Source organism: Eutrigla gurnardus, assembly GCF_963514095.1.
Source record: "Eutrigla gurnardus genome assembly, chromosome: 17".
Classification (NCBI taxonomy): Eukaryota; Metazoa; Chordata; class Actinopteri; order Perciformes; family Triglidae; genus Eutrigla; species Eutrigla gurnardus.
Genome location: NC_139928.1, coordinates 17,441,937 through 17,463,216, shown reverse-complemented (window position 1 = coordinate 17,463,216; position 21,280 = coordinate 17,441,937). Strand labels below are relative to the sequence as shown.

The 21,280-nt window shown below is 45.8% G+C and overlaps 1 protein-coding gene across 1 annotated transcript in view; it reads left to right on the top strand.

The window, feature by feature from the left end:
• Positions 1 to 1,364: 1,364 nt before the first annotated feature.
• Positions 1,365 to 21,280, top strand: part of epha10 (EPH receptor A10) — a 125,632-nt gene continuing 105,716 nt past the window's right edge. The window contains exon 1 of the mRNA XM_084032759.1: positions 1,365 to 1,528. Coding sequence (XP_083888885.1) covers positions 1,450 to 1,528 — 79 coding nt within the window. The 5' untranslated portion in view covers positions 1,365 to 1,449. The remainder of the gene's footprint in view (positions 1,529 to 21,280) is intronic.

Sequence of the window (21,280 nt, the reverse complement as noted above, 5' to 3'; positions counted from 1 at the left end):
CGAGGAGCACAAACAAACCTGGTGGAGGAGCTCGATAATGTTTGCTCGGGTGCAGAACACTATGAACACATCTCCTCACTTTAAGTAGCATCAAATCAATAGTCCCCTGAGAAAGGAAGTGATTTCCGTTGTAGAAATTGTCGCCAGTATATCTGCGGACTATAGGTGTGAAAAGAAAAAAAAAAGTGTTAAACTGCATCAATTATGCTGATTAATTTCCACTGTTAGATGGTTTCATGTCAGAGGATTTTGGGGACACTGATGCAGATCCTTATATTTTCTTTTTTGGTTTGCATATATGATAACAGGGGAAAAGACAACCATGGGTTACAAGCCACTGCTTGTATGTCATTATCTTTGCAACTGATTGTGATGTCATGAGAGCTCGTTTGTAGAAGAATGAGACAATTGTTGTGACAGTTTGTGAAGCGTGGGATGCCTTCAGCACAAACATTAGATAAAAATAGAAAGAAAAAGGGGGATCAGACATGTAGACGAGAATGATCAAGTGTTTCTCATGACGTGGTTTCATGTGTGTTGTGTTTTAGGTTTGTCTGCCTGTTCGTCAGCAGGATAACAGGGAAGCTGATTTTTGAAGCCTGGAGAATGATCCAATGGAGAAGCCGTTACATTCAAGAATCAAGAGGTGGGATGCATGCATTATTCTCCCTCATGATGCTTTTCTGGAGGTCTGCGATGAGCGTCCTTCTGGTTGTGTTGGGTATTGTCTTGTATACCGATCTGTCTCAGGAAAGACAAACCAGCTCCTTCTATACATTCTATGGAATCTGATTGGTCCACTTCTCCCTTTTAAGAAAAGAAATCACCATTAAAAAAAAGTAAATGTTCCCAGGTCAGATCCCTGAGGGGCTTAACTGGACTTTGCAGTCGGATTCTTTACATTTCTGTCCATTCAAACAATTAATTAATTGAAGCGATTGTCAACTGATCATATTGAAAATATACTCCAGTGTTTTAGGTTCAGATTGGACCTCATTGAAATAAAGCAGGACCCCCTTTAGTCCCCTATCTGATCCCCCAACCCCGCTTTAGCACCAAGATTATTGAACGAGTGCAGGATGCAATCCTCACTGTACTCCCTAACCTACGTCCTACCGAGGAGGACCGGGGACAGTCCGTATGAAGACCCTCCTGCGGGTCTGACTCCGGAGCCTCGCAGTATAAGAACACCTGGCGCGGCGGAGATATCAGCTCTCAGCTCCTCGATAGGTCGACCCTCGAGTCTCGAGCCCACTTCATTGCGCGCGCCCGCTGTCAATCTCGCGCGTAAAACCCTCCCCCGAGATATCAAATAGGTCCGCGCGGCTGTGGAGCTCCCGCACTATTTGCCCAGACGGCATCCGCGCTCCGAGTGCGTCTCTGCTGCGGTGCGTTGCGCGCAGGCTGGAGAGAGATGACAAGAGCCCCGCGGAACTGGCCAGACAAAACATGGATCTCCGTAAAACGCTGGTTTCGGTGCTTTGGATATTACTGCTGAGCCTAGACGAAGACTGTCACGCCGAGGAAGGTATGTGTGTTTATTTCTTTGCTTCTTGTGTCTTTTTTGGTGAATCCACACTGATGTTGATCGACAGATTAGTTTGGCGTTGTGACGGGAAGATGTAGAGGAGTTAAAACGCGTTTTAAAGAAGCGCACAGGATGAGAACATCTGTCTGCTGGCGGAGAGACGCGTCTCACAAAGCTGGCACATTTACAGATTTGTGCTCCGAATAACCCGATCACACTGAACACAACTCAGATTGTCTGAATTCTTTTGGACACAAAATCTAAGCTATAATATCGCTAACACTGGTTATATCTACACCATCACTCCAACGGACTGGAGGAGTTGTTTTCATGGTTTTTGTTCTCCTCTTTCTGATTTATTATTGAGGAAAAGTCACTTCCTTTCTCCTCAGAATTAAACAGACCCCCGGTCTGTTGTCCCAGCGATTTGAATTGTGTGCTGAGCTCCTCTCCATCCGCGCATCTCTGCGCAACTGGTTTCTTTTGTCTCCCCGTCCTCCGCCGGTCACTGATGCGGACGACAGGACGCCGTTAGAGGCTGACGCCGCTGCTCGCATCCCTTCATTCCCTCCGCTCTTCTTCTCTGACAAAGCAGCACTTTCGCTGCTCTCAAGTTACTTTCTTTGTCTTCCCGTCGGCATGACACCAAGAGAGGCAATACTGAGTTTTTTGTTATGTTTTTTTAAAAATCGAGATGAAATGCTGATGATGTGGGATCCGGATTGCTGGCTTGTTTAATTGCCCCTGTGAATCCGCACCGAGGTGTGTCAGACAGGGAGGGAGCTCCTGCCGTGAGCCCAGTAGAAATACTTTATTGTTCCATGTGTGGAACTTGTATGACACGGTGCTGACTGGGGAGAAGTCAGGGTAAGTGTCCCTAATCAGATCTCAGATCAGGTATAGTGCAGAAGAACGTAATGGCTCCAGACCCCCCAGGCTCTCTGTAAACAGGCTCTTTTATTATTGGCATCGTATAGCTGAGTGGCGTTTAGCTGCACGCGCACGCATGTGCACGCTCATCATCAGCCAACACGCGCATGCACATACAGTGATCTATAGGTACTCCAGGATGCCACATGACAGCCATGCATCATTGACACACATTCATGCGCGCGCGTGTGACATTTTCTGGCACTTAAGGGCCCCTTTGTGCGCGCGGGTACACTTGCTGCACGAGCCCCCCCCCCCCCCCCCCCCCCACCTTCCTTGCACGCACACAATTTCTCACTCTTTTCGTTTACACGTGAGCGTCGGATGCGGACGCACGCGCGCGCCAGATTGATCTGGTTCCCGTGGAATGCTGGGTAGCTGGATTTGGGTTCTAGCTTTTGTTTAATTGATGTTGTGACAGCGATTAATTGCCGTGAAAGCAGTGTGCTCCTGAAGGCATGCTTTCTGTTTGTACAGATTTGGGAGATGGAGAACATTCACGGAAAATATACATATTTGAATTATCTGCCATTATTCCCTTATTGAATGAACTTACCTGCGTGTCTATATTTATTCTGTTAGAGTGCCAAGCTGGCTTTTAACAAAGGAAATGTGTGCATAAGTCTTCCCTTTATTTGGGATTCAGGGTATCGGTTAAAACCTCCCATTATATTATATTACAGAATTAATGTGGCTCTTTGATCATTATTCATGCCATTTCTCTTTTGCAGACATTTTCATATTTTAATCCTTAAATAATCCATTTAGCTTTTTTTTTTTAGAACGTCCTGTTGTGTTTGTCTTATTTCTCCTAACTGACCGTGTTTTCCTGCGTGTATACATTCTGGTTTTATAGCCTTCCTGTTTTCTTTGTTCTTCCCTCTGTCCTCCTGTACCGCTGTCCTCCTCATCTTCCTCTTCCTCCTCCTCCTCCTCCCCTGTACATGCCTCCCTCACCCTGCGCTGACTTGGCAAACACTAATACGAGCGAGGCCGCCCCGTACAGGCAGGATCTCCACTATCCCACGCCGGCGCCTCACACACAGTCAATCCAGCCACTCCCCCTCCCTCCCTTCAGGCCTGCTTTTCTCATTCCGCACGCCTCACCGCTAACACACCTTGGCATCTCATCGGGATCTCATTTACTTTCCCTCTCCTCCCTCCTCTCCTCCCTCCCCCACCCCCCGTCCGCATCACATCCATTCTGCAGCAAGCCAAGAGATGGAGAGAGGGCACCGGCGAGGCACAGAACAATGGGGGGCAGAGTGATGGGGAGCAGCGGAGGGACGGCGCGGCCGTAGTTTTTTAGTTTGATGCCTTGTCGTGTCAGGATCGCCGGGGTTGACTCGAATGATCTCTGCAGGCGTTCGACCTATTGTTTCCCCTCGGACACCGCTCACGTCGTCATGTGTAATCTCAGATCCAGAGCTGACATGAACCGCCGTGATGCTTTGTGATGCTTGGGTAGTTTAAGAGGTGAAGTCACAGCAGTTAAACATGTGAGAAACACACACACACCAGTCTCACCTTGCATTGAAATTGAAATCTGACGTCTACAAGCCCGGTCCTAACGTAGTGCCGCTGTAATATAAATGTACCTTTAGGTTTCTCTCTGCGTCTAGCTTGTCTGAAAGGTTAAACGTGCCGTGAAGGACGCCGCTGCCGACGCTCATTGTCAGCGCAGGAAGTCTTTTATGCAGCAAAGCGAAAAGTAAAAGTTTTAGAGTTAGAGTTTTAGGTTGGTGGAAGGTTATGCAACCTTTGCACCAGAGAATGCAGCTTTAATTCTGTCTCAACTTACCCTTTGACCGCATGTGTGTGTTTGTGTGTGTGTTTCAGTGTATGACTGATCTCAGGACTCAGTTAGTTTTTCTCTATTTTCTCTTCTCTTGCTCTTGTCTCTGCATGTTTACAGAGTGGAGTCATAAGGTCTCTTGGCAGAAGCAACATTTTCTTTTTTTCCCCTTCGAGCTGGAACATTTTCAACTCGCTCAGTCGCTTCTTCACCTCAATTTGCACTGCCCAGGAGGAATTTCTGCCTCCACATGAGATTTTTCATTGACTGCATATGCAAGCATCCGCCTCTAAAATCTGCATTGTGTTCGGTCCGGGACCTTCAGAGCTCTTTTTCTTTTATAATAACATGAGGGAGAGGGAATCTCTAGATTGGAATTTAAAGGTCAAACTCATCAGGCCTGCTGCTTACTTAAAGTGGAGATGAAATGAAAAAATGTCACATTGTGCACCTTTTACAAAAAACAATTTCTCTGTATTTTTACATCATAATCCAATCATCTTTCGATCTCCAATCCAGGACGCAGTACATTCTAAGCCCGCCTACTTTTGAGCGGTCCAATCAAATGTGAAGGATTTGATTTAAATCCCTCTTGTAACTGAAGACTGGGACTTACAATATTCTTATTTCTATAACTCCACTGAATTGCCATCTATATATCTCTTTAACGTATCATTAAAGTGACTATTTTTAAATTAAATTCCACTCTTACCGTTTGAAGACTGAATCAGTAAAAGTAGCACTAAGCAGCAATCTGACTAATACTGGGTTTACCAGCGGTTGCCAGGTTGGCAGAGGAGTTAGCACTCCACCCTTCCAAGCATCAATAGGGACTAATTGTCTGTGATTGATGCAGGCGTTGCTCTGCTGCCGATGCGCCGGCCCATCTGTGACTGGCAAGGACCGCCTCGGACCGGTGACGTTGACCTCTGCGAGTACGAGAGGTCAAAGTGATCTGTGAAGGTGGTTGGCGCGGCGCCAAGACATTCTCTCTGTTTTCGGCCCCCGGGGGGCACGCTGTCATTTCAGGAGGAGGGTGGAAGGGTTAGAGGAACGGGTGCGGGGGAACTAATTCATTAACGAATGGAGGGAGGGAAGAGGAGTCGTAAAAAAATGATGCATTACGAAAAGAAAAGGGAGAAGAGGTGTATCGGGTCGAGGGGTGAGGAAAGAGGGAGGCCGAATTAAAGCGAGGAGCGGTGGATGAGGGAACGACAGGAACGGAGGGGAGTGAAGGCATGTGGGAGGAAGCGGGTGATGAGCTGCCACCGCTACTTTGTTCCACGTGGAATCAAACGGACCAAAGGTTCCCAGACCAGGTCAATGCAGAAGCTCGGCCACATCCTTATTTACCTCCCACTCCGCTGGAACATCGACTGACACGGATAGGGATTGTGTGTGTAACGAGAGAGTATGCGTGTCTATTGGATCCCAATCGGGTCACCTGATTTCTTTTGTTCAGGATGAGGACATTACTACAGCATTCTGCTGGATCGGCAAGAATGAGCCATTGGAAAAGGGTGGGAGGGATGAGGGAGAAATAGATGTGTGTGTGTGTGTGTGTGTGTGTGTGAGGGGGGGGAAAACGGGGGTTAAGCAGGTGTTTCAGCCATATTGGACCATGAGGAAGGGACTCCGTGCAGCCCATAGTCATTTTATTGATGAATCTTTGCTGAAACATTTTCCGCTGCCGTCTGTATGTTTGTTCTTCACATACTTGACACACATTCCCCTTGAATCCGTGTTTCCCTCCAAGACTGTGGGAGGAATTTTTTTTTTTGTCTATTTTGAGAAGCATCCGTCCAATGTGCAAGCCTTGGGAAGAGGGAAATCAGCGTAAACAAACTGCCTTCTGCTCGATGCATCCAAACCAACGTGTTGTTGTCGGGTTTTTTTGATTTTGCTGAATAATATTAAAATGAATGGGATGTTATTCATTTGTGTGGGTGATAATTAAATGATAGCAGCAAAAAGTAATGGAACATGGCATGGAAGAGGAAGAATAAAGGCTCAAATCAGCAGTGAGAAATTAAAGTGTTTTTTTAAAAAGCAGGATAATATTCACAGCACCAAATTAATTTGGTTTAAATATAATATGCAGTAATCCAGAACCTTCCCACACATTTGTGAAGAGATATGAATGCGTCTTAACTTGCGACACATACATAATGTAGGTTAACTGATCGTTTCCTAAACCTAACCAAGTTGTTTGTTGCCTGAACCAAACTCATAGAAATTGAATAGCGATGGTTGTCGTGCTCTAACTTTCATATAAACTAAACTGGGTTACGACAAGTCGCAGACTCACTTAGTAACGCTGTGAATTGCAGAAAGCTTGAGTAAATTAGTTAAATTTGTCAACAAGCACATTGCTATGTTCAATTCCTTTTCTGTTACCGGTGTAGCATAAAAGCATGGTGGGATTAGCAAGATAGCTACGTAATTTTCGTGCAAGTGGATAGCTAGCTTTCTAATTCCACCAATCTGCATGAAAATTAATATCCATTTGTACCCGTTAGATGACAATCAGTTACATTTCTGTAATACTCCTACATCTAGGGCACCAAACCGTGACTTTAACACGCGTATAAAACCGCCACTGCTACGTTTAGTTGTGGCTGGTGCTTCTTATTAGAGTATAGACACAAATGACCTATATGGTCCAAATTGTTGGTTACGTGAAGAGTCTAAAAGTCGACTATGAAGCATCAACCAGCGCTGCATAAGCAAATGCACTTGTGCTTTCATGCCAGGGCCTTATGTAAACATCTCAAGGGGCTGTTCTCTAAAGGTTCTTCAAAGGTTATATGCAAAAAGAGTCCAATAAATATAACTGGGGGAAAAGAATTTCATTAAATATGTCTCCCGCCACCCACACTAACCGGCATCCTGGAATTAAGATCTAAGGATGCCTCCAACACATTATTCATCTTTGCTGATTTCGTTGGGGTACTAATGGATTGGTGGATTTCTCTTGGCAAGCGTCTCAGTCCTGAGGTGTCTGATATTGATAAATGTCATTGTTGTGTATTGGAGCTGTGCACTTGGCAGACATCTCCGCTCGTGATGTTTCGCATCGAGAGTAAACACTTACTGCATTAATGCAAGGCTTGATGTGGGTGGGCACGTTGGGAATCGACAACAACTCAGGCAGTCCTCCACCCTCACACTTTCCAGCATTTCATTTTCTTTTACTTGTTTTCTGATGGTGAAAACAGAATCTCCCACTCATTTACACTCAAATCTGACAAAAAAAAACAGAGTCAAGAGGATAGTTTTATTGAGACAAGTGGGACTTCAAGCTTAGAAGACTTTGGTCGGAAGTACGGGAGCTACTGGCCAAACACACTGAACACTTTAGTACCTTCATGGTTTTATGATCTCTATCAGTTTGGACAGTTATGTAATTTCTTTTTTCCCTTTGATTCTGAATATATTCTTGCAAATTTCAAGTATTGAACTATTGACTGCAAAGTGGACTGACATTTTCTTGCAAATTTGATCATTCTTTGAATCAAGATTCAGCGTGTGAGGAAAATGCTGTGAAAGGAACTGTGTGTGTGTGTGTGTGTGTGTGTGTGTGTGTAAAGGTAGTGTTCTACCAGAGGTTAAATGCGTTGCCCTCCCTTTCAGATGTTGGCTTAAAGACCATCAGCCTCAATTGAGCCTGGTTTAGGCCGGCCCATCAGACTATCATGGAGGTGACAAAGGTCCTGGAAGTACAAAAAGACAAAAACATACACAGTTTTAACAAATCCAGTTCCTTTTTTAAAGAATAACAGACTTTTTAAATAGTCTTTAGGCAAGAAAATGTGTGAATCCTGAATTTTGCTGAAGGGGAAACAACTATTTTGTCATCTAATTGCAAGATGACAAAATAGCAAATGTTGTTGTGGACGACTGCTTTTGCTGCTGGAGGACATTTTTATTTTTAACGTAGGCTAATATCGTTTGTTGCTATGCCTTTGTTCGATGACCCATTATTCCAAAACCCCAATAAGCCCATTGCTCTGAAAATACAAGCTCTGTCTGCGACAGGCAGAGGAAGGAAAAGGTCATCCAACATGCTTTGCCTCTTTTGGCTGCAGCTGAGACAACATGCTTCCTGTAGTCCAGATCCAGTTATGTAACATTCATGATGGGTTCTCCTCTTGTTAAAACATGAGACACGGTCTTTTTCACATGTTTATGTAGCAAACTGGCAAAAAAAACTAGTACTTGCTCTCACAGATTTATGCACAAGCCGAACAATCTTGCCGTGGAAGACGTTTTAACACTTGGAGACCCTACAACCCTCTACGGCAGAACTCAGTTCATCTCCGTGCCATTAGCCTCTTCATTTGTGCTCCGACCTGTGAACGCTGCCTCCTAATGTGCTTTCCATGTCCGCTGGTCCTCCACTGCCATGTCTGACCTGATGACACATGTTGGGAGAACTGGGGTGGAGGAGAAAAAGAGTGCACATGATTAAATGCTACATCATGCAGCCCCTCTTATGTTAGATAGAGATTCCTTATGAAAGTTTTATTCTTTTCTATACATACTGCTTCCATCACACGTACACTCACTAGTCAGAATCCAGTCCTGGAGATATTGAGTCTCTCTCTGATGGCAGCTGTGTGACAGATTTGGCAATTTACTTCCTTTGCTTAGGAATCAAGCTGCAGCGCTTGTTAACACACTCAGACTCAAAGGAAAACAGAGAGAGACCGAGCGCAGGCGGCTCTTTGTATGCGTGTTGCGTTCAGGTGCTGGCTTGAAAACCTGTCAACATCTGAAAGTCGAGCAACCGCTGCCAAGCATCATCACACTAAAAGAGTACAAGAGCAATTCAGCGTTGCACTCTTATAATATTGTTGAATTCACGATGGATAGCTTTAAAAAAATGTAATTCTTCTTTTTTTATTAAGATAAGATAATCCTTTATCACTCCTTTATGGGGAAAACCATTATTATTATTTTTTTTTGGATTAAATGTGTTCTTCTTCCTTGTCCAAACTCAATGGAAAAGGCTGCCATTCAGGGTTACTGTCACGTGTTCTCGTTTGGAGACTCCCACGGTACCTGAAAGCACCACGGCACGTGACAGCTCTGCACAGAGAGAGCAGAAGCCCGCAGTCGACTTTTTTTTTTACACCAAATTAGATAAAACTGGTCTTGATCACAGCAGGCGGGGTGACCATGCTAAGTCGTTTAAATATACAAAGGGGATTTGGTGTTTATGCATTTGAAGGATTTGTGGAGATTAAGGATTGTATTCATTATCACAATAAATGGCTTTCTTGTCTTCGCTGTTCGACGTTGCAGTTTGTCAAGATTATAGATTCGTACATAGGTTGGAGACTCTATTCAAGCATACATAAGACTGATTGACATGTTTCCATCAGGTGGACACACACACACACACACTGTTCTCCACCAGGTCTGTTGTCCTTGTCTTCTCCTGTGATCTCCTTCCCGTCTCTGCTCCGTCCTGGTAATGACCGTCATGTTGGAAATGTGTCCGGCTGGGCCTCGTAAACCATTACCCCCGTTCCTAGGAAACCCCATTAATCTTTCTGAGAGGCGTTTGACCTTTCAAACTCATTAACCACAGCCGGCGTGCAGACGGGCGAGGACGAGTGCACAAGCCGCAGATGTACTTCCCTTTTTTTTCTCTCGTGCACACACACACACACACACACACATGTGCACACGTGCATCAACCTTACGCACACAGGTGAGGTGTGAACTGTCCGACTGCCAATTTGGCTTCACCAGCTTGCCATCGTCACCACTCTCTCTCTCTCTTTAACGCCGTTGTCTCTGTCCTCTTCATCCCCTCGCTTCCTCACTGTGTGGGTTTGATCAGTGACCTGGAAAATTGCCCGACCTTTTAATACGCAGCTTCCTCGGTGATGAATAAATACATAAATCGCGTGTCTCCGGCTCAGTCACTTTAACGACACCCCTCCTCCCCCCCCGTTCTTCTCTTCCCCCGCACCTCGCCGCCGCCGCCCGTCATCTGCACCCTCTCCACACAGACACCAAACAGGGAAAGCAGGGTGTCTCTGAAGCGATAGCCCCCCTGCGGAGACGACTATCCATAATGAAAGGGTGTTAGTGACTGGGCCGAGGGCAGGAGAGCGCCAGTGTGAGCAGCTTAGATGGCAAAGGATCTAATGGGGTGAGTGGGTGGGGCAGGTTAACACGCCAGCGTGGGACCTGCTCTCCTCGGTTTATCAGAAGGCGAGGGCGGGAGTGAGAGCGCCTCCGTAGGTGGCCGAGGATGTAATGTGGCGAGTGGCGGGGCGAGTTAACATAGCAGCATGGGAGCTGCTCTGCTCAGTTTATCAGGAGTGCCAGGGCAAGCGGAACAGACTGTAAGGAGCTCAGTGGTGGGGCGGGAATAATGAAACTTATTCTGCTCAGTTTACTGAAGGTCCGAATGAGAGAGGAAATGAAGCCTGGGGGATATGAGGTGGAAGGGGCAGTTGAGTAGAAATAGAGACAAGAGAAATGAAATAAAATCAATTGGTTGGTTACTAACTACTTTTTCCTGTAATAGAAGATTTCCACATTTTTTAGACACAAGCGATTTGCAATCATTGTTCTAATTTCCAACAATTACCAGAACAGAAATCTGAGCTTTGGAAGACGCCAGGCATTGTTTAGTTTGGTTCACGTTAGTCAAAGGTTTGTACAGACAGAACTTTTGATATCTTGTTTTATCACTCCATAAATCAGAAAATACTGTCACAGCCATAAAAAAATCCATTCTCACCATGTTTTTTAGGAATAAAATGTTCTATAAATCAGGCTATGAATGATATATGAACAAACCCCTCTGTAATAACCTTCAGAATATAGATGGGAATGAAACCTAGAAAGTTTGTGTATGCAGGTGCTGCCGAAGTGGAGAATTCTGGGTCAAAGTGAGAGGACGAAACTCATTTTGAGAAAACAGCCTTTAGCCATATGTACTAATTCCATACATTTCACACTACAGGTGAAACGGGTCAAAACTAATAGATATCCTGGTTGATTGCTTACATAAAGACAATCGTTTTTTCTTTCTTTCAAGTTTTCAGAAATTTCTAATATGCAAGTGATGCATATCTAGTGCTAACTTTTGTTAAATTTAAGATAGATCTGCAGATGCTAATGGTAAAATAAACACCTAAATATGTATTCTGGCTGTTTTTCCCCAATATACTGAAATAACATGTTGTGGGAGCAAAATAGCCCCAAATCTCAAAATTGATAAACCCTGAGAATTGGGATAGTCTCCTGCATTTAATCCCTTATCTCCCACCTTTCCCCCCATATATTTGCATGAATACCTGTATCTATGAGTTTGCTGCATTTGGTCCTTCCTTCCTTATTTTATGGTTTTCATTTCCTTCTTTTGTGTGTGAGTGTTTGTGTGTTTATCACTTTAAAAAGCAATGAACAAAGAGGGGAAAATAGAAGAGAGAGCATGCAGAGGTGGCGAGGGAAGCAGCGGACCACGGCAGTGGTTTGAAATTTTGCCAAAAACCTGGCAAGATTCACTGAACAGTCCTGAAAGGGCCCAAAGAAAAAAATGTTGGTATTTTTAAATCAGAACATCTCTTAGGTCACGTTGCAGACCTCGTCCTCGTCCTCAGAAGACGGAGCGATGTGTGGGAGGGAGAGGAGATGGAGATGGAGATAAAGAGTGGAGGCAGATTTTTGGAATATGCATGCTCTGAATGGTGTCTCACCATTAAAGGTCCTCTGTGGACTTTTCTCGTCGGCAAACAAAAAGTTGTGTTTACATTCAGGGATTCTCACCGTGTATAACAAAAACGAGTTGAGTGCATTTTTTATTCCTCATGAAACATTTGCAAATGCATCCACATGGGCGATGCAGCCAAAACATGGCTTCCACAACGCCACTAATAGTCAACAACTCCACAGGGTCCGGATGTTTTTCAGCATCTCCGAAAGGCGGCCAACTGGATTGGAACTGTGTGTGCTGCTTGTTTTCCTCTACCCATGTCCGCTTTGTGTGCTTACTCTCCTCAATACTTGTTTTGCATGTTATTGAGCGACTCTTAAGTGCATTTCTGAACGCGTCTTTGTTTCTTTGTGTGATTGCAATCAGAGTGCCATCAGTGCCGGATAGTTGAGGTGGAGCGTGCTCTTGTTGTATCTCCGCTTCCCCCTCAGCCATATCCCTTCCTGTTTGCAAATCAATGTGTCCGCCAGCCAATCAGCGCGCCAATCAGCCAGCCAGTTAACCAGCTGGCTGGACAAGCAGCCATTTGGTCAGGTAATGTGGCGACCGAGCCACCGACGCTGACACCGCCAGCCAGGAAGTCGTTTAGCCAGAAGTCAATCAGAAAACTATCCCGTCTCCTAATCAAGTTAGACAGATGCCCGTCGCCGTTTGGTCTCCTGCACCGTCAGCCAGCCAGCCACTCAGAGAGCATGGCATTTGATTAATCAGTCATTTCGGAGAGCCGGCCAGTGATTCAACATTGCAAACAGCGACGGCATTTCTCCCCGCGGCGCGTCTACAATAGGTTAATACTCACTGAACTCCAATCTCACCGCTGTGAACCTGCACACGGCATAATCATCCCTAAAGCATCAATCATTCTCAAAGGGAGGGGAGTATTGTGTTTCTGGCGATATACAGATTCAGCAAAACAAGTGCATCCTGCTTGTTTGGCAACACAGGTGCCAGAACCAGGACTCCAGTAAGACCTCAGAGGCGTTGTTTGCTAAGGAAATATGCAAATCAACTCGTGGCACCAGAAGAGCACCGCACAAGCAACAAAACAAAGAAGTGAAACTACATCTCCAACTATTGCGGGGTAGAAATTGTGCAGCTCAGCTGGAAGACTTATCCACATTCTGGCACCCTTAAGCACCCTTAAGCACCCTCTCTAACTGGAGCATTCTCTGTTCTGCTTTCTGTGATTCAGCAAAATTACCTTTCTGGGTGTCCTAGAAGAGCTTGTGCCTTTTTAACATTCTCTCTCCCCTACCTTTCTTGTCTGTACCTCACTAACAAACAATGCAGAAATGCCCAAAACATACAACTTTTAAGAAAGGTAAATACCTTTCCTACTCCCCATCTCACCAGTATGTAAGCAGCCTTGCATTTAGAGTTGTTCCAACACCCCTGGTAGTATCGGACATCCCTTCCATTTCGCCTAAAATGTAGGATTGGTGAATCCGATATAAGTCCGATGCTTCCATCATCAAGATGATGAAGTAGCTAACGAGCGGGCCAATCTTTTTCACATCTGAGAGAGAGAAAATGCCAGCTCGTGGCGCTGCTATCGGATCAGTATGTGATACATAGTTCACGTATCAGAATGGGTTTTGCGAAGGAGAAAAATGGGCCAAACCAACAAAAAAAAAAAATACATACTCAATTTTGGGCCTGTAGTATAAATATGACATTCAATAATAAGAAAAACGGAGCGACTGATGTAAAATATTGAAAAGCTTTTCTTTTCCTCCGCAGCTTAAGCTCTGAAATTATTACACGGCTTTTCAGCATCTTTCCTGTAGCTAAACGCAGGCTGCGTTTATTACAGCTCGGAGTGTATGATGTGTGTGTGTGTTTGTGTGTGTGTGTTTGTGTTTTAGCAAGAATTGGTTTATGTAGTGTAATTGGTTTGCCCTCGCACACATTGCCGTGTGTGGTTAGTGTGTCGTAGCAGTGTGTGTGTGTGTGTTGGGTACACCTTCCATGGATAAATTGATTTTAACGGGTTTACCCAGGGTTATTATGAGGGCGATGGTGATGCAGGTTTGCTGTTGTGTGGCTTTGTGGCGTTCTCATCCATGTACCTGCTGTTTAGCCCCAAACATCCAACTCTTGCACTTGAATTTGCACATAAAAACCACGTGTTGCTGTTTGTTTCTGTGAAGGCATTTACGGTTGCTGTCGTGTATATGTGTAGGGGATTATACAGTATGTGTATTCTTTAATATCCATGCAGGCGTGTAATCTCTACACGCGTATATCTCCATGGTGATGTCACGCTCTAGTGGTCAGATGGTCCGACCGGTATGGAGCTGACTGGGATGCTCCCTCCAGGGCAGATGGGAAGGGATGCTTTCGCACAGGAAGTGGTGGAATAAAGTGCCGCCCTCCCTCTCGTTCTTTTTCTCACTCTCTCTCACTCAATTGCTCTTTCCATCTGTCTCTCCGTCCCCTTTCTCTCGTTCTCTTACTCCGTCTAACTTGCTCACACAATTGAAGTTGGCAGTGTTTCAGGGATTGAGTGGCTGGAGTTAATGGCGAATTACCTGCCTCTCAGAAGTCTGGAGTGTGTATGCGTGTCTTTGAAAGGGGGGGAGGGGCGTGGGGGGTAAAGTAATGGACTTTGCTGCAAGGTCATGTGAAGGAGCCTGCCACTAAATCACTAAATGCCACTAAGGCACTCAATGAAGCCTATTCATTGGCCCGGGCTGTGTGGATTTACATGTGAATGTAAATCGGTTGCCACTTTGTGGAATGTAATTGTTTTCCACGCGCCGGCTCGACGTTCAGTCCCGAAGCCAAGAGCGTCTCCAGCAACGTTCAACCTCCATACATGCTTTTGTGTTTGTTTATGTGGCGCGGCGGAGCCTTTATTCGTGTCCTTGCAGGACGCTCAACTCACCACACGAGACTCCGGTTAATTAACGAACCGACCGCCATCCATCCGGCCAAGACGACTGCCGAGAGGACTTTTTCTTCCAGCATCGGTCTCACGGGTCGCCGCAGAGAGAAGCGGCTCCTTAAAGGTTCAAACTTATTTGTCCAAGTTGGCTCAAAGTCCGTTTCTTTAATATGCGCGCTCGTGCAAAATCACTTAAAGTAATTTAACACATGAATAGTTCCTGGTAAATGAGCATTATAAAATAAGATTTTAAATATAACCTCCCACACACATTACCCGTCGTCCATTCTGAGATTTCTCTTAGATTTCTTCTTCTTTTTTTTCCTTTTCTTTTGTCATTCTCTTCATTTCCCACCAAATCCGCTCTGGGACCGAAAAAGCACCCGAGAGCTCAGAAAATGCCCAACAGCGGAGAGGCAAAGTTGGTTGTGAATATATTAGCATGTCCTTGCAAATTGAATCCTTGTCTTTCTCTTTCCATATTGTGAGGATGTCTGAAACCTCATGCCGACTGTGCTCGACCTGTTGAGAAGTGTCAAAATAGTGTTGCTTCATTGTGAAACTGCAGAATGGGAAACACTGGATTAACTATGGAGAGTGAAAATGTCTCAAGAAACAAAAAAAACTAATGAAGCATGTATATGGAAGTCAAACACATAGAGTCTCAAAGTGTGACAGGCCTACAGATGCACACTTGCTACACACACACACACACACACACACACACACACCCCTGAGAATGGAGGCTGATGAAAAATTCAGCTCAGTTAGTCAAACAGTGGCTCAGAGGAAAGGCTGTTTGGTTTAGTCCTACCTCCTCTATCTGCCTGTCTGTCATCCTCTGTGTGTCGTTCCTGTCTGTCCTCTCCCCGTCTTCCTGTCTCGTGATTCAAACCGTGTCACCGTCGGTCTCCAGGCGTCGCTTTATGCTCAACATTGGGAAACCACGTGACCGCCGTGGTTGGATGTTTGTGACCCCCGTGACTTGGAAAATGGTTTGAACTCAAGCGGTGAAGCGGTGGCTTTGCAACAATTATAACAGGCTCAGACAAAATCTGTCAGCCATTAAACACTCTGTGCTCATATAAGCTGATTTACGCGGGCTTGTAAAAATGGCAAAGTGGCTCATAATGCTTCCAAATTCCCTTCCTGTGATCGCGTCTTTTAAGTGCGATCCAGGAATCAAGTTGTGCCTTTTTTTTGGACTTAAATGTCCAAAACCGCTCTAATCCGTTTAATGCTTTAAATAGTTTTCTAATGTCCTTTTTTTTTTTGTTGAAAAAAGTGTTTTGTTATTCTTTCATAAAGCTCATTAGGGCTGAAGCCTGTTGAAGGTCTGTGGAAATTGCCGGCAGACAAGGGCAGAAGGAAAGGCACGACAATTGAAATGCAGCACCGAGAGGACAATACTGAATCTAATCTGTTTATACAACCTCACCTCTAGTCTCCCTCCTGTCTCGTTCTCTCTCTCGCCCTCATTTCAAACTTGACAAACAAACAAATTCACACACTTGTGCATCAACACACACACACACACACACACACACACACACACACACGCCGGCACTTTATGAAAGAAACAGAGGTCCTTTCGCTTATCTCGCAGGTGAAATCTGGAAAAATGGAAGTGTTGCATTTGCATTTTAATTTGCCCTCAATCAGGCATTGTGTTTGGCGTTGCAGTGGAATTGCCTGGTGTTTGCTCCCCGGCACCTATTTATAGGCGCTCCGTGAGATGCCGGCCCCCGAAATTCAAATCCCGACCTGCTATCGCCGGGTATGGAGATGAGGCTTCCTCTCTCCTCTTTCTCATTGTCTTCCACTCTCTCTTCCTCTGTCACTCATCCTCTGTGTGTCCTTCCTCATCCACCCTTCTTCAGCTTTTTTAATCAGCTTCAGTTCTCTCCCACACACCTTTTTTTTTAATATATATATATATTTTTATTTACAATATTTCCACCCTGGAACTTCAGCCGTCTATGCACAGATTTTATTAGCGATGCCATGTGCCGCCCTGCTTGCCTCTGTAGGGCTCCAGCAGTCATGGAATCACGACCCAGCTCTGCCCTCATCATCTCAACCTTCTGTCATCTCACCCCTATACCCCCCCCCCCTCCTTGATATCTCCCGCCCTCCATCCGTTATTTCCGCTCTAGTCACCTATAACATGGCCATAAGCTGTCTGTAGCAGATGAAGGACCTCCTTCACAGGCATTAACTGCTCCCTGGAGTCCAGAACGGGGGCGAGTTTAACCCACTGGTGACTGCAAGCTGTGATATGGGCGTGTGCAGTAAATAGCGTGTGCAGTAAATGGTGCCAAAATGTGTTCCCACTGGTTATTATATAGCAATTTAACAGCAAATGCGCACATAAGTGATGAGATTGCAGAGCGTCCCCCACCGAACGTCGCGTCTGAGAAGAGCAGCACAACAGAGTAAAAACGCTGAATGGGATTCAACCTCACGGCGTTCTGGGTTATGTTGTCCTCGTGTGTTGTCATCTTTTAAAAATCTCACACGTGAACATCCGACGGCGCCTGAGGTTTCCTCCCCGGATCAAAACCCTTCACAGCCATCTGTGTGAGGCTGCTGAAAGCAGCTCGTGATCAAACGCCTCGGTCCATCCATCATCTCTGATTTGCACATGAGGGAACAGGATGCCTGAAGGCTTGCGGGTTGTAAAATGAGGTGTACAAACATTTGATCAAATCCCCCAACAAGCCGCTCCGGGTGCTCTGATTGGATCCTGTTATGCTCGACCACGTCTACTACCCCCACACCCCCCCTCTCTCGCTCGATAGGCCGAGACCTCCCGTGACATGACCTTTGAGCTCTGCGCTGGCCATTCTGATTGTTTCATACAAGGTGTCAGGGAGGACTTTAGAGGTCAAGACAGATGACCTTTCCCCTTTAACCCTCAGGGGCCAGTAAGTCAACTGCAGGGCAGAAAGCTATGAAAATGCTGTCATGCTAATCAGAGTTTATTGACCGCTTCCATTTATCTCAAATATTGATCAAAAAGGCAAAAATCAACCTCTGAATACTGAGAGTAAAAGCATTTCATGAACCTGCAACATTAGGCTTCGTGTTGATATACCATTATTCCTTTTTAATACCCCAGAATGACAGATTTTTTTTTTCCGAAAAAATAACATTTCTATTTTTTTTAATCCAAGCCCAATTAGTCTGGGCTAATTATGAAAATGCTGTTAGTGGGGTAATGGTGTAAGTGTGTATGTGTGTTTATTAATGGCATGATTAGTGGGAGCTGGGCTGTCATATTATGATGAACTATAATTACCTACGGCCCCATCTGCAGCTTTTATCACTCAACATGTTGCTCCTCTTGCTCACTACACGCCTGTTCTGCCAATACGGCGTTGGCTGAGATCCACCCCCCCTACACACACACACACACACACACACACACACACACACACACACACAGTTGTTGATGAACCCCTGCGTGCTGATACACAGTGAGTGAGTGTGTGTGGCCGAAGGTTATCAAGTATGAATGAGTGAATGTCCATAACGTGATGGTCACAGATTCACAGTCATTTAATGGGAGAGCTGAAAGAACTCCGATGCTCAACCTAGCGATCAACAGAACAGGAATACCTGCTCTCACAGCGACTCCCCGCTGCGACGGACGACACGCTCATTTAAAATGTCAAGCTGAGAGGAGACATCCCCGTCTCCCGCCGCGTCCTCTCCCCCGCCGCGTCCTTTCCTGTGAGAGCGATGGCCGCCACATGCATTAGCACCCAGGAAGTGTAGCAGCAGCAGCGGTGGCGGCGGCGGCGGCCTTGTGGCTAACACTTAGAGGAAAACAACTAATTAGCCCAGATAATTAAATCCCCCAGTCAGTCAGTCAGTTGTAGGAACAGTCCTGCATCCGTCCGCTTTACACAAACAGTCAAATTGGTCCGTTCAAAAACAACCAAAAAAACGAGGAATTAGCAGATTAATTCTGTTCTATTATCTACCCGGCGATAAGCAAGTAAACAATTGGCTGTGGAGAAAATAAAATGGGATAATGGCTGGTGGTGGTGGTGGTGGGGGGGTGAGGGAAGGGGAGAGAGGGTGAGGAAGACGGGGTAGCGGCGCTTAGCGGCCCATGGTACAAATGAGGAGCGTAAGCTGTGTTCTCTCACAGGACTGGAACCGCTTCCTTAATTCGTGTGTGCGTTTGTGCCTAAACTGTGGTTGACTATGCCCCTGTGTGCGCCGATTACAGCTCGCGCGTGTGTGTGTGTGTGTGTGTGTGTGTGTGTGTGTGTGTGTGTGTGTGTGTGTGTGCGCATAGACGTGTTTAAGAGCGTGCCTGTTTCTGCATTCCGCCCTATCGGGTTCCTGTTTACCCGAGGGGGGAGTCATCAGTGAGGGAAGTGCTCTTTGTCTCTCATTAGAGCGCCTCTTTGATTTCATTAATTACTGACCGACTGCTGCTGCTGCTGGTTTTGGCGCAATCCGGCATTCCAACCACGCGCCCGCGTCCCGCCGCTGCCGCTCCGCCTTGCATTATTTATTCACCGCCTTGGCTTGATGATTAATAACCATGATTTCCAGAGGAGTCGTCCTCCGTGTTTGCGTGTGTTGGATCACTTGCTCCTATTTCTACAGATTCTGGTACTTTATTTTCCAGCTCTGTCTGCGTCCCTAGATTTCTTTCTTTGTCTTTTTCTTTTTTTTGTGTCCTTGTATCAGATCGACTGCAGCGGGTCTCTTGTGGGGTGGCGGGTTGGATTTCTGCTGAGGAGCTCCCATCTGATATCACTTTAACATCACCAGCTGCACAAGCAGATCTTGAAAGGATTGTCTGAATGGCAGGGACTTTTTTTTTTATAGAATAAAAAGTGATTGTATCTCGAACGTAAACATATGTTAGTTTATGGTCCAATTAATGGCATCGTTTCCTATTAACCTTATTAATGTTTTTGTGCCATTAGTACTGGACTTGTATCACAGCAGGCCTATTGACTGCTATGACCAAGCCGTCTCCCCCCCCTCCCTCCTCTCCATCCATGCCTGGCACAGCTAGTTATGGAGCCTATTGACTGATCGGCTGTCGGCCCCATCGATCCCCAAGGTCGCACCGCATGGCTATTGACGAATGGTCTCACAATGCCCTCCCTCCCTCCCTCCCCTCCGCTCTTTACCTCTCCTATTTTTCCTACTTCTCTCCTTCCCGTCCGCCTCGCTATCTATCACTCACCTCATTTCATCTCCACTCCCCCCTTCCATACCTCCCATTTTCCGCATTCATCTGTCCCTCCGTCCATCCTTTCTTCCTTTGCCTTTATCTCCTCCGGGTCCGTCGGCGCTATCGCTCATCGATGCAGCAGAGATCGATGCAGTGGATAATGGGCGCCGGGGCCCTCGGGGGGTGGGCAAAAGGTTGTACAGGGGCTGCAGACGTGGCGTTGACATGACTCGGATGATAGAAAAAAGGTAGTAAAAAAAAAAAAAGTACAGATGAATAGATGGCGGGTGAGGCGAGGCAGTGATGTCGCTCAAGGTGGAGTGGAGGAAGAGAGGGCTGAGAATCATAGAGGACAGGTGGGGCGGGAGTGTTTGCCTGAGGGCAGCGATGAGACACGCGGGGCGGCTTCGGGGGGGAAAGACAAAGACGGAAGGTGATGAGAAGGGAGCGAGGATCCCCGGAGCAGGCTGAGTGCTGACTTTATTTCCTGGGCTCTGTCAGTGAATTACACAGAAGTTGTTAATGTACCTCCAGAGCCGGAGAGCTCCGGCCCAAAGCCTTCAGCAAAGAACAAACCATCCCTGCTGTCTGGATGTGGCCTCACACGGTAGAGCTGGCTCGTCTATCGATATATAACTGATATCGTAACGTGTCGAGGGTTTATTAAGGATCATCTGCTCTGTCATAAAGCTTAAAGGATTAGTTCACCTAAATCACAAAAAAGCCATTATTGTCCCTTATCCCCACGTGTATCGAGCCATTCATTTGGTTTCATCTGTGGATATCGTGACACACGCCGTATGTTGCTTTTGAGATTTGTTGCTGCCAACCCAATACAATGGATGTGGATAGAGTTATGTTTTTGTTGCTGGATGGATTCAGACATGGGAGAAGGGATAATGATGTGTCCATTAGAATGGCCCTCGTGATCGGATGGACTAAGCCTTTTTTTTTAAAATGTTTTTGCGGATCTAATCTAATGGAGGAAAGACTCTATTAGATTTAAGCAATCAGAGTCGTTCCCGAATGGATTGTCATAGAATCTTATATGCATTTATGTGTTTTTATGTACTCGGAAACATTTCATCAAGGGAGCTCACATCCTAAAAAAAAAGGGGGGGCTTATGCGTAAAGTTAAGTGGGCTTAAAGTGGAGGTTATCATCTCATTCTCCAATGTGAAATAATCCACTCT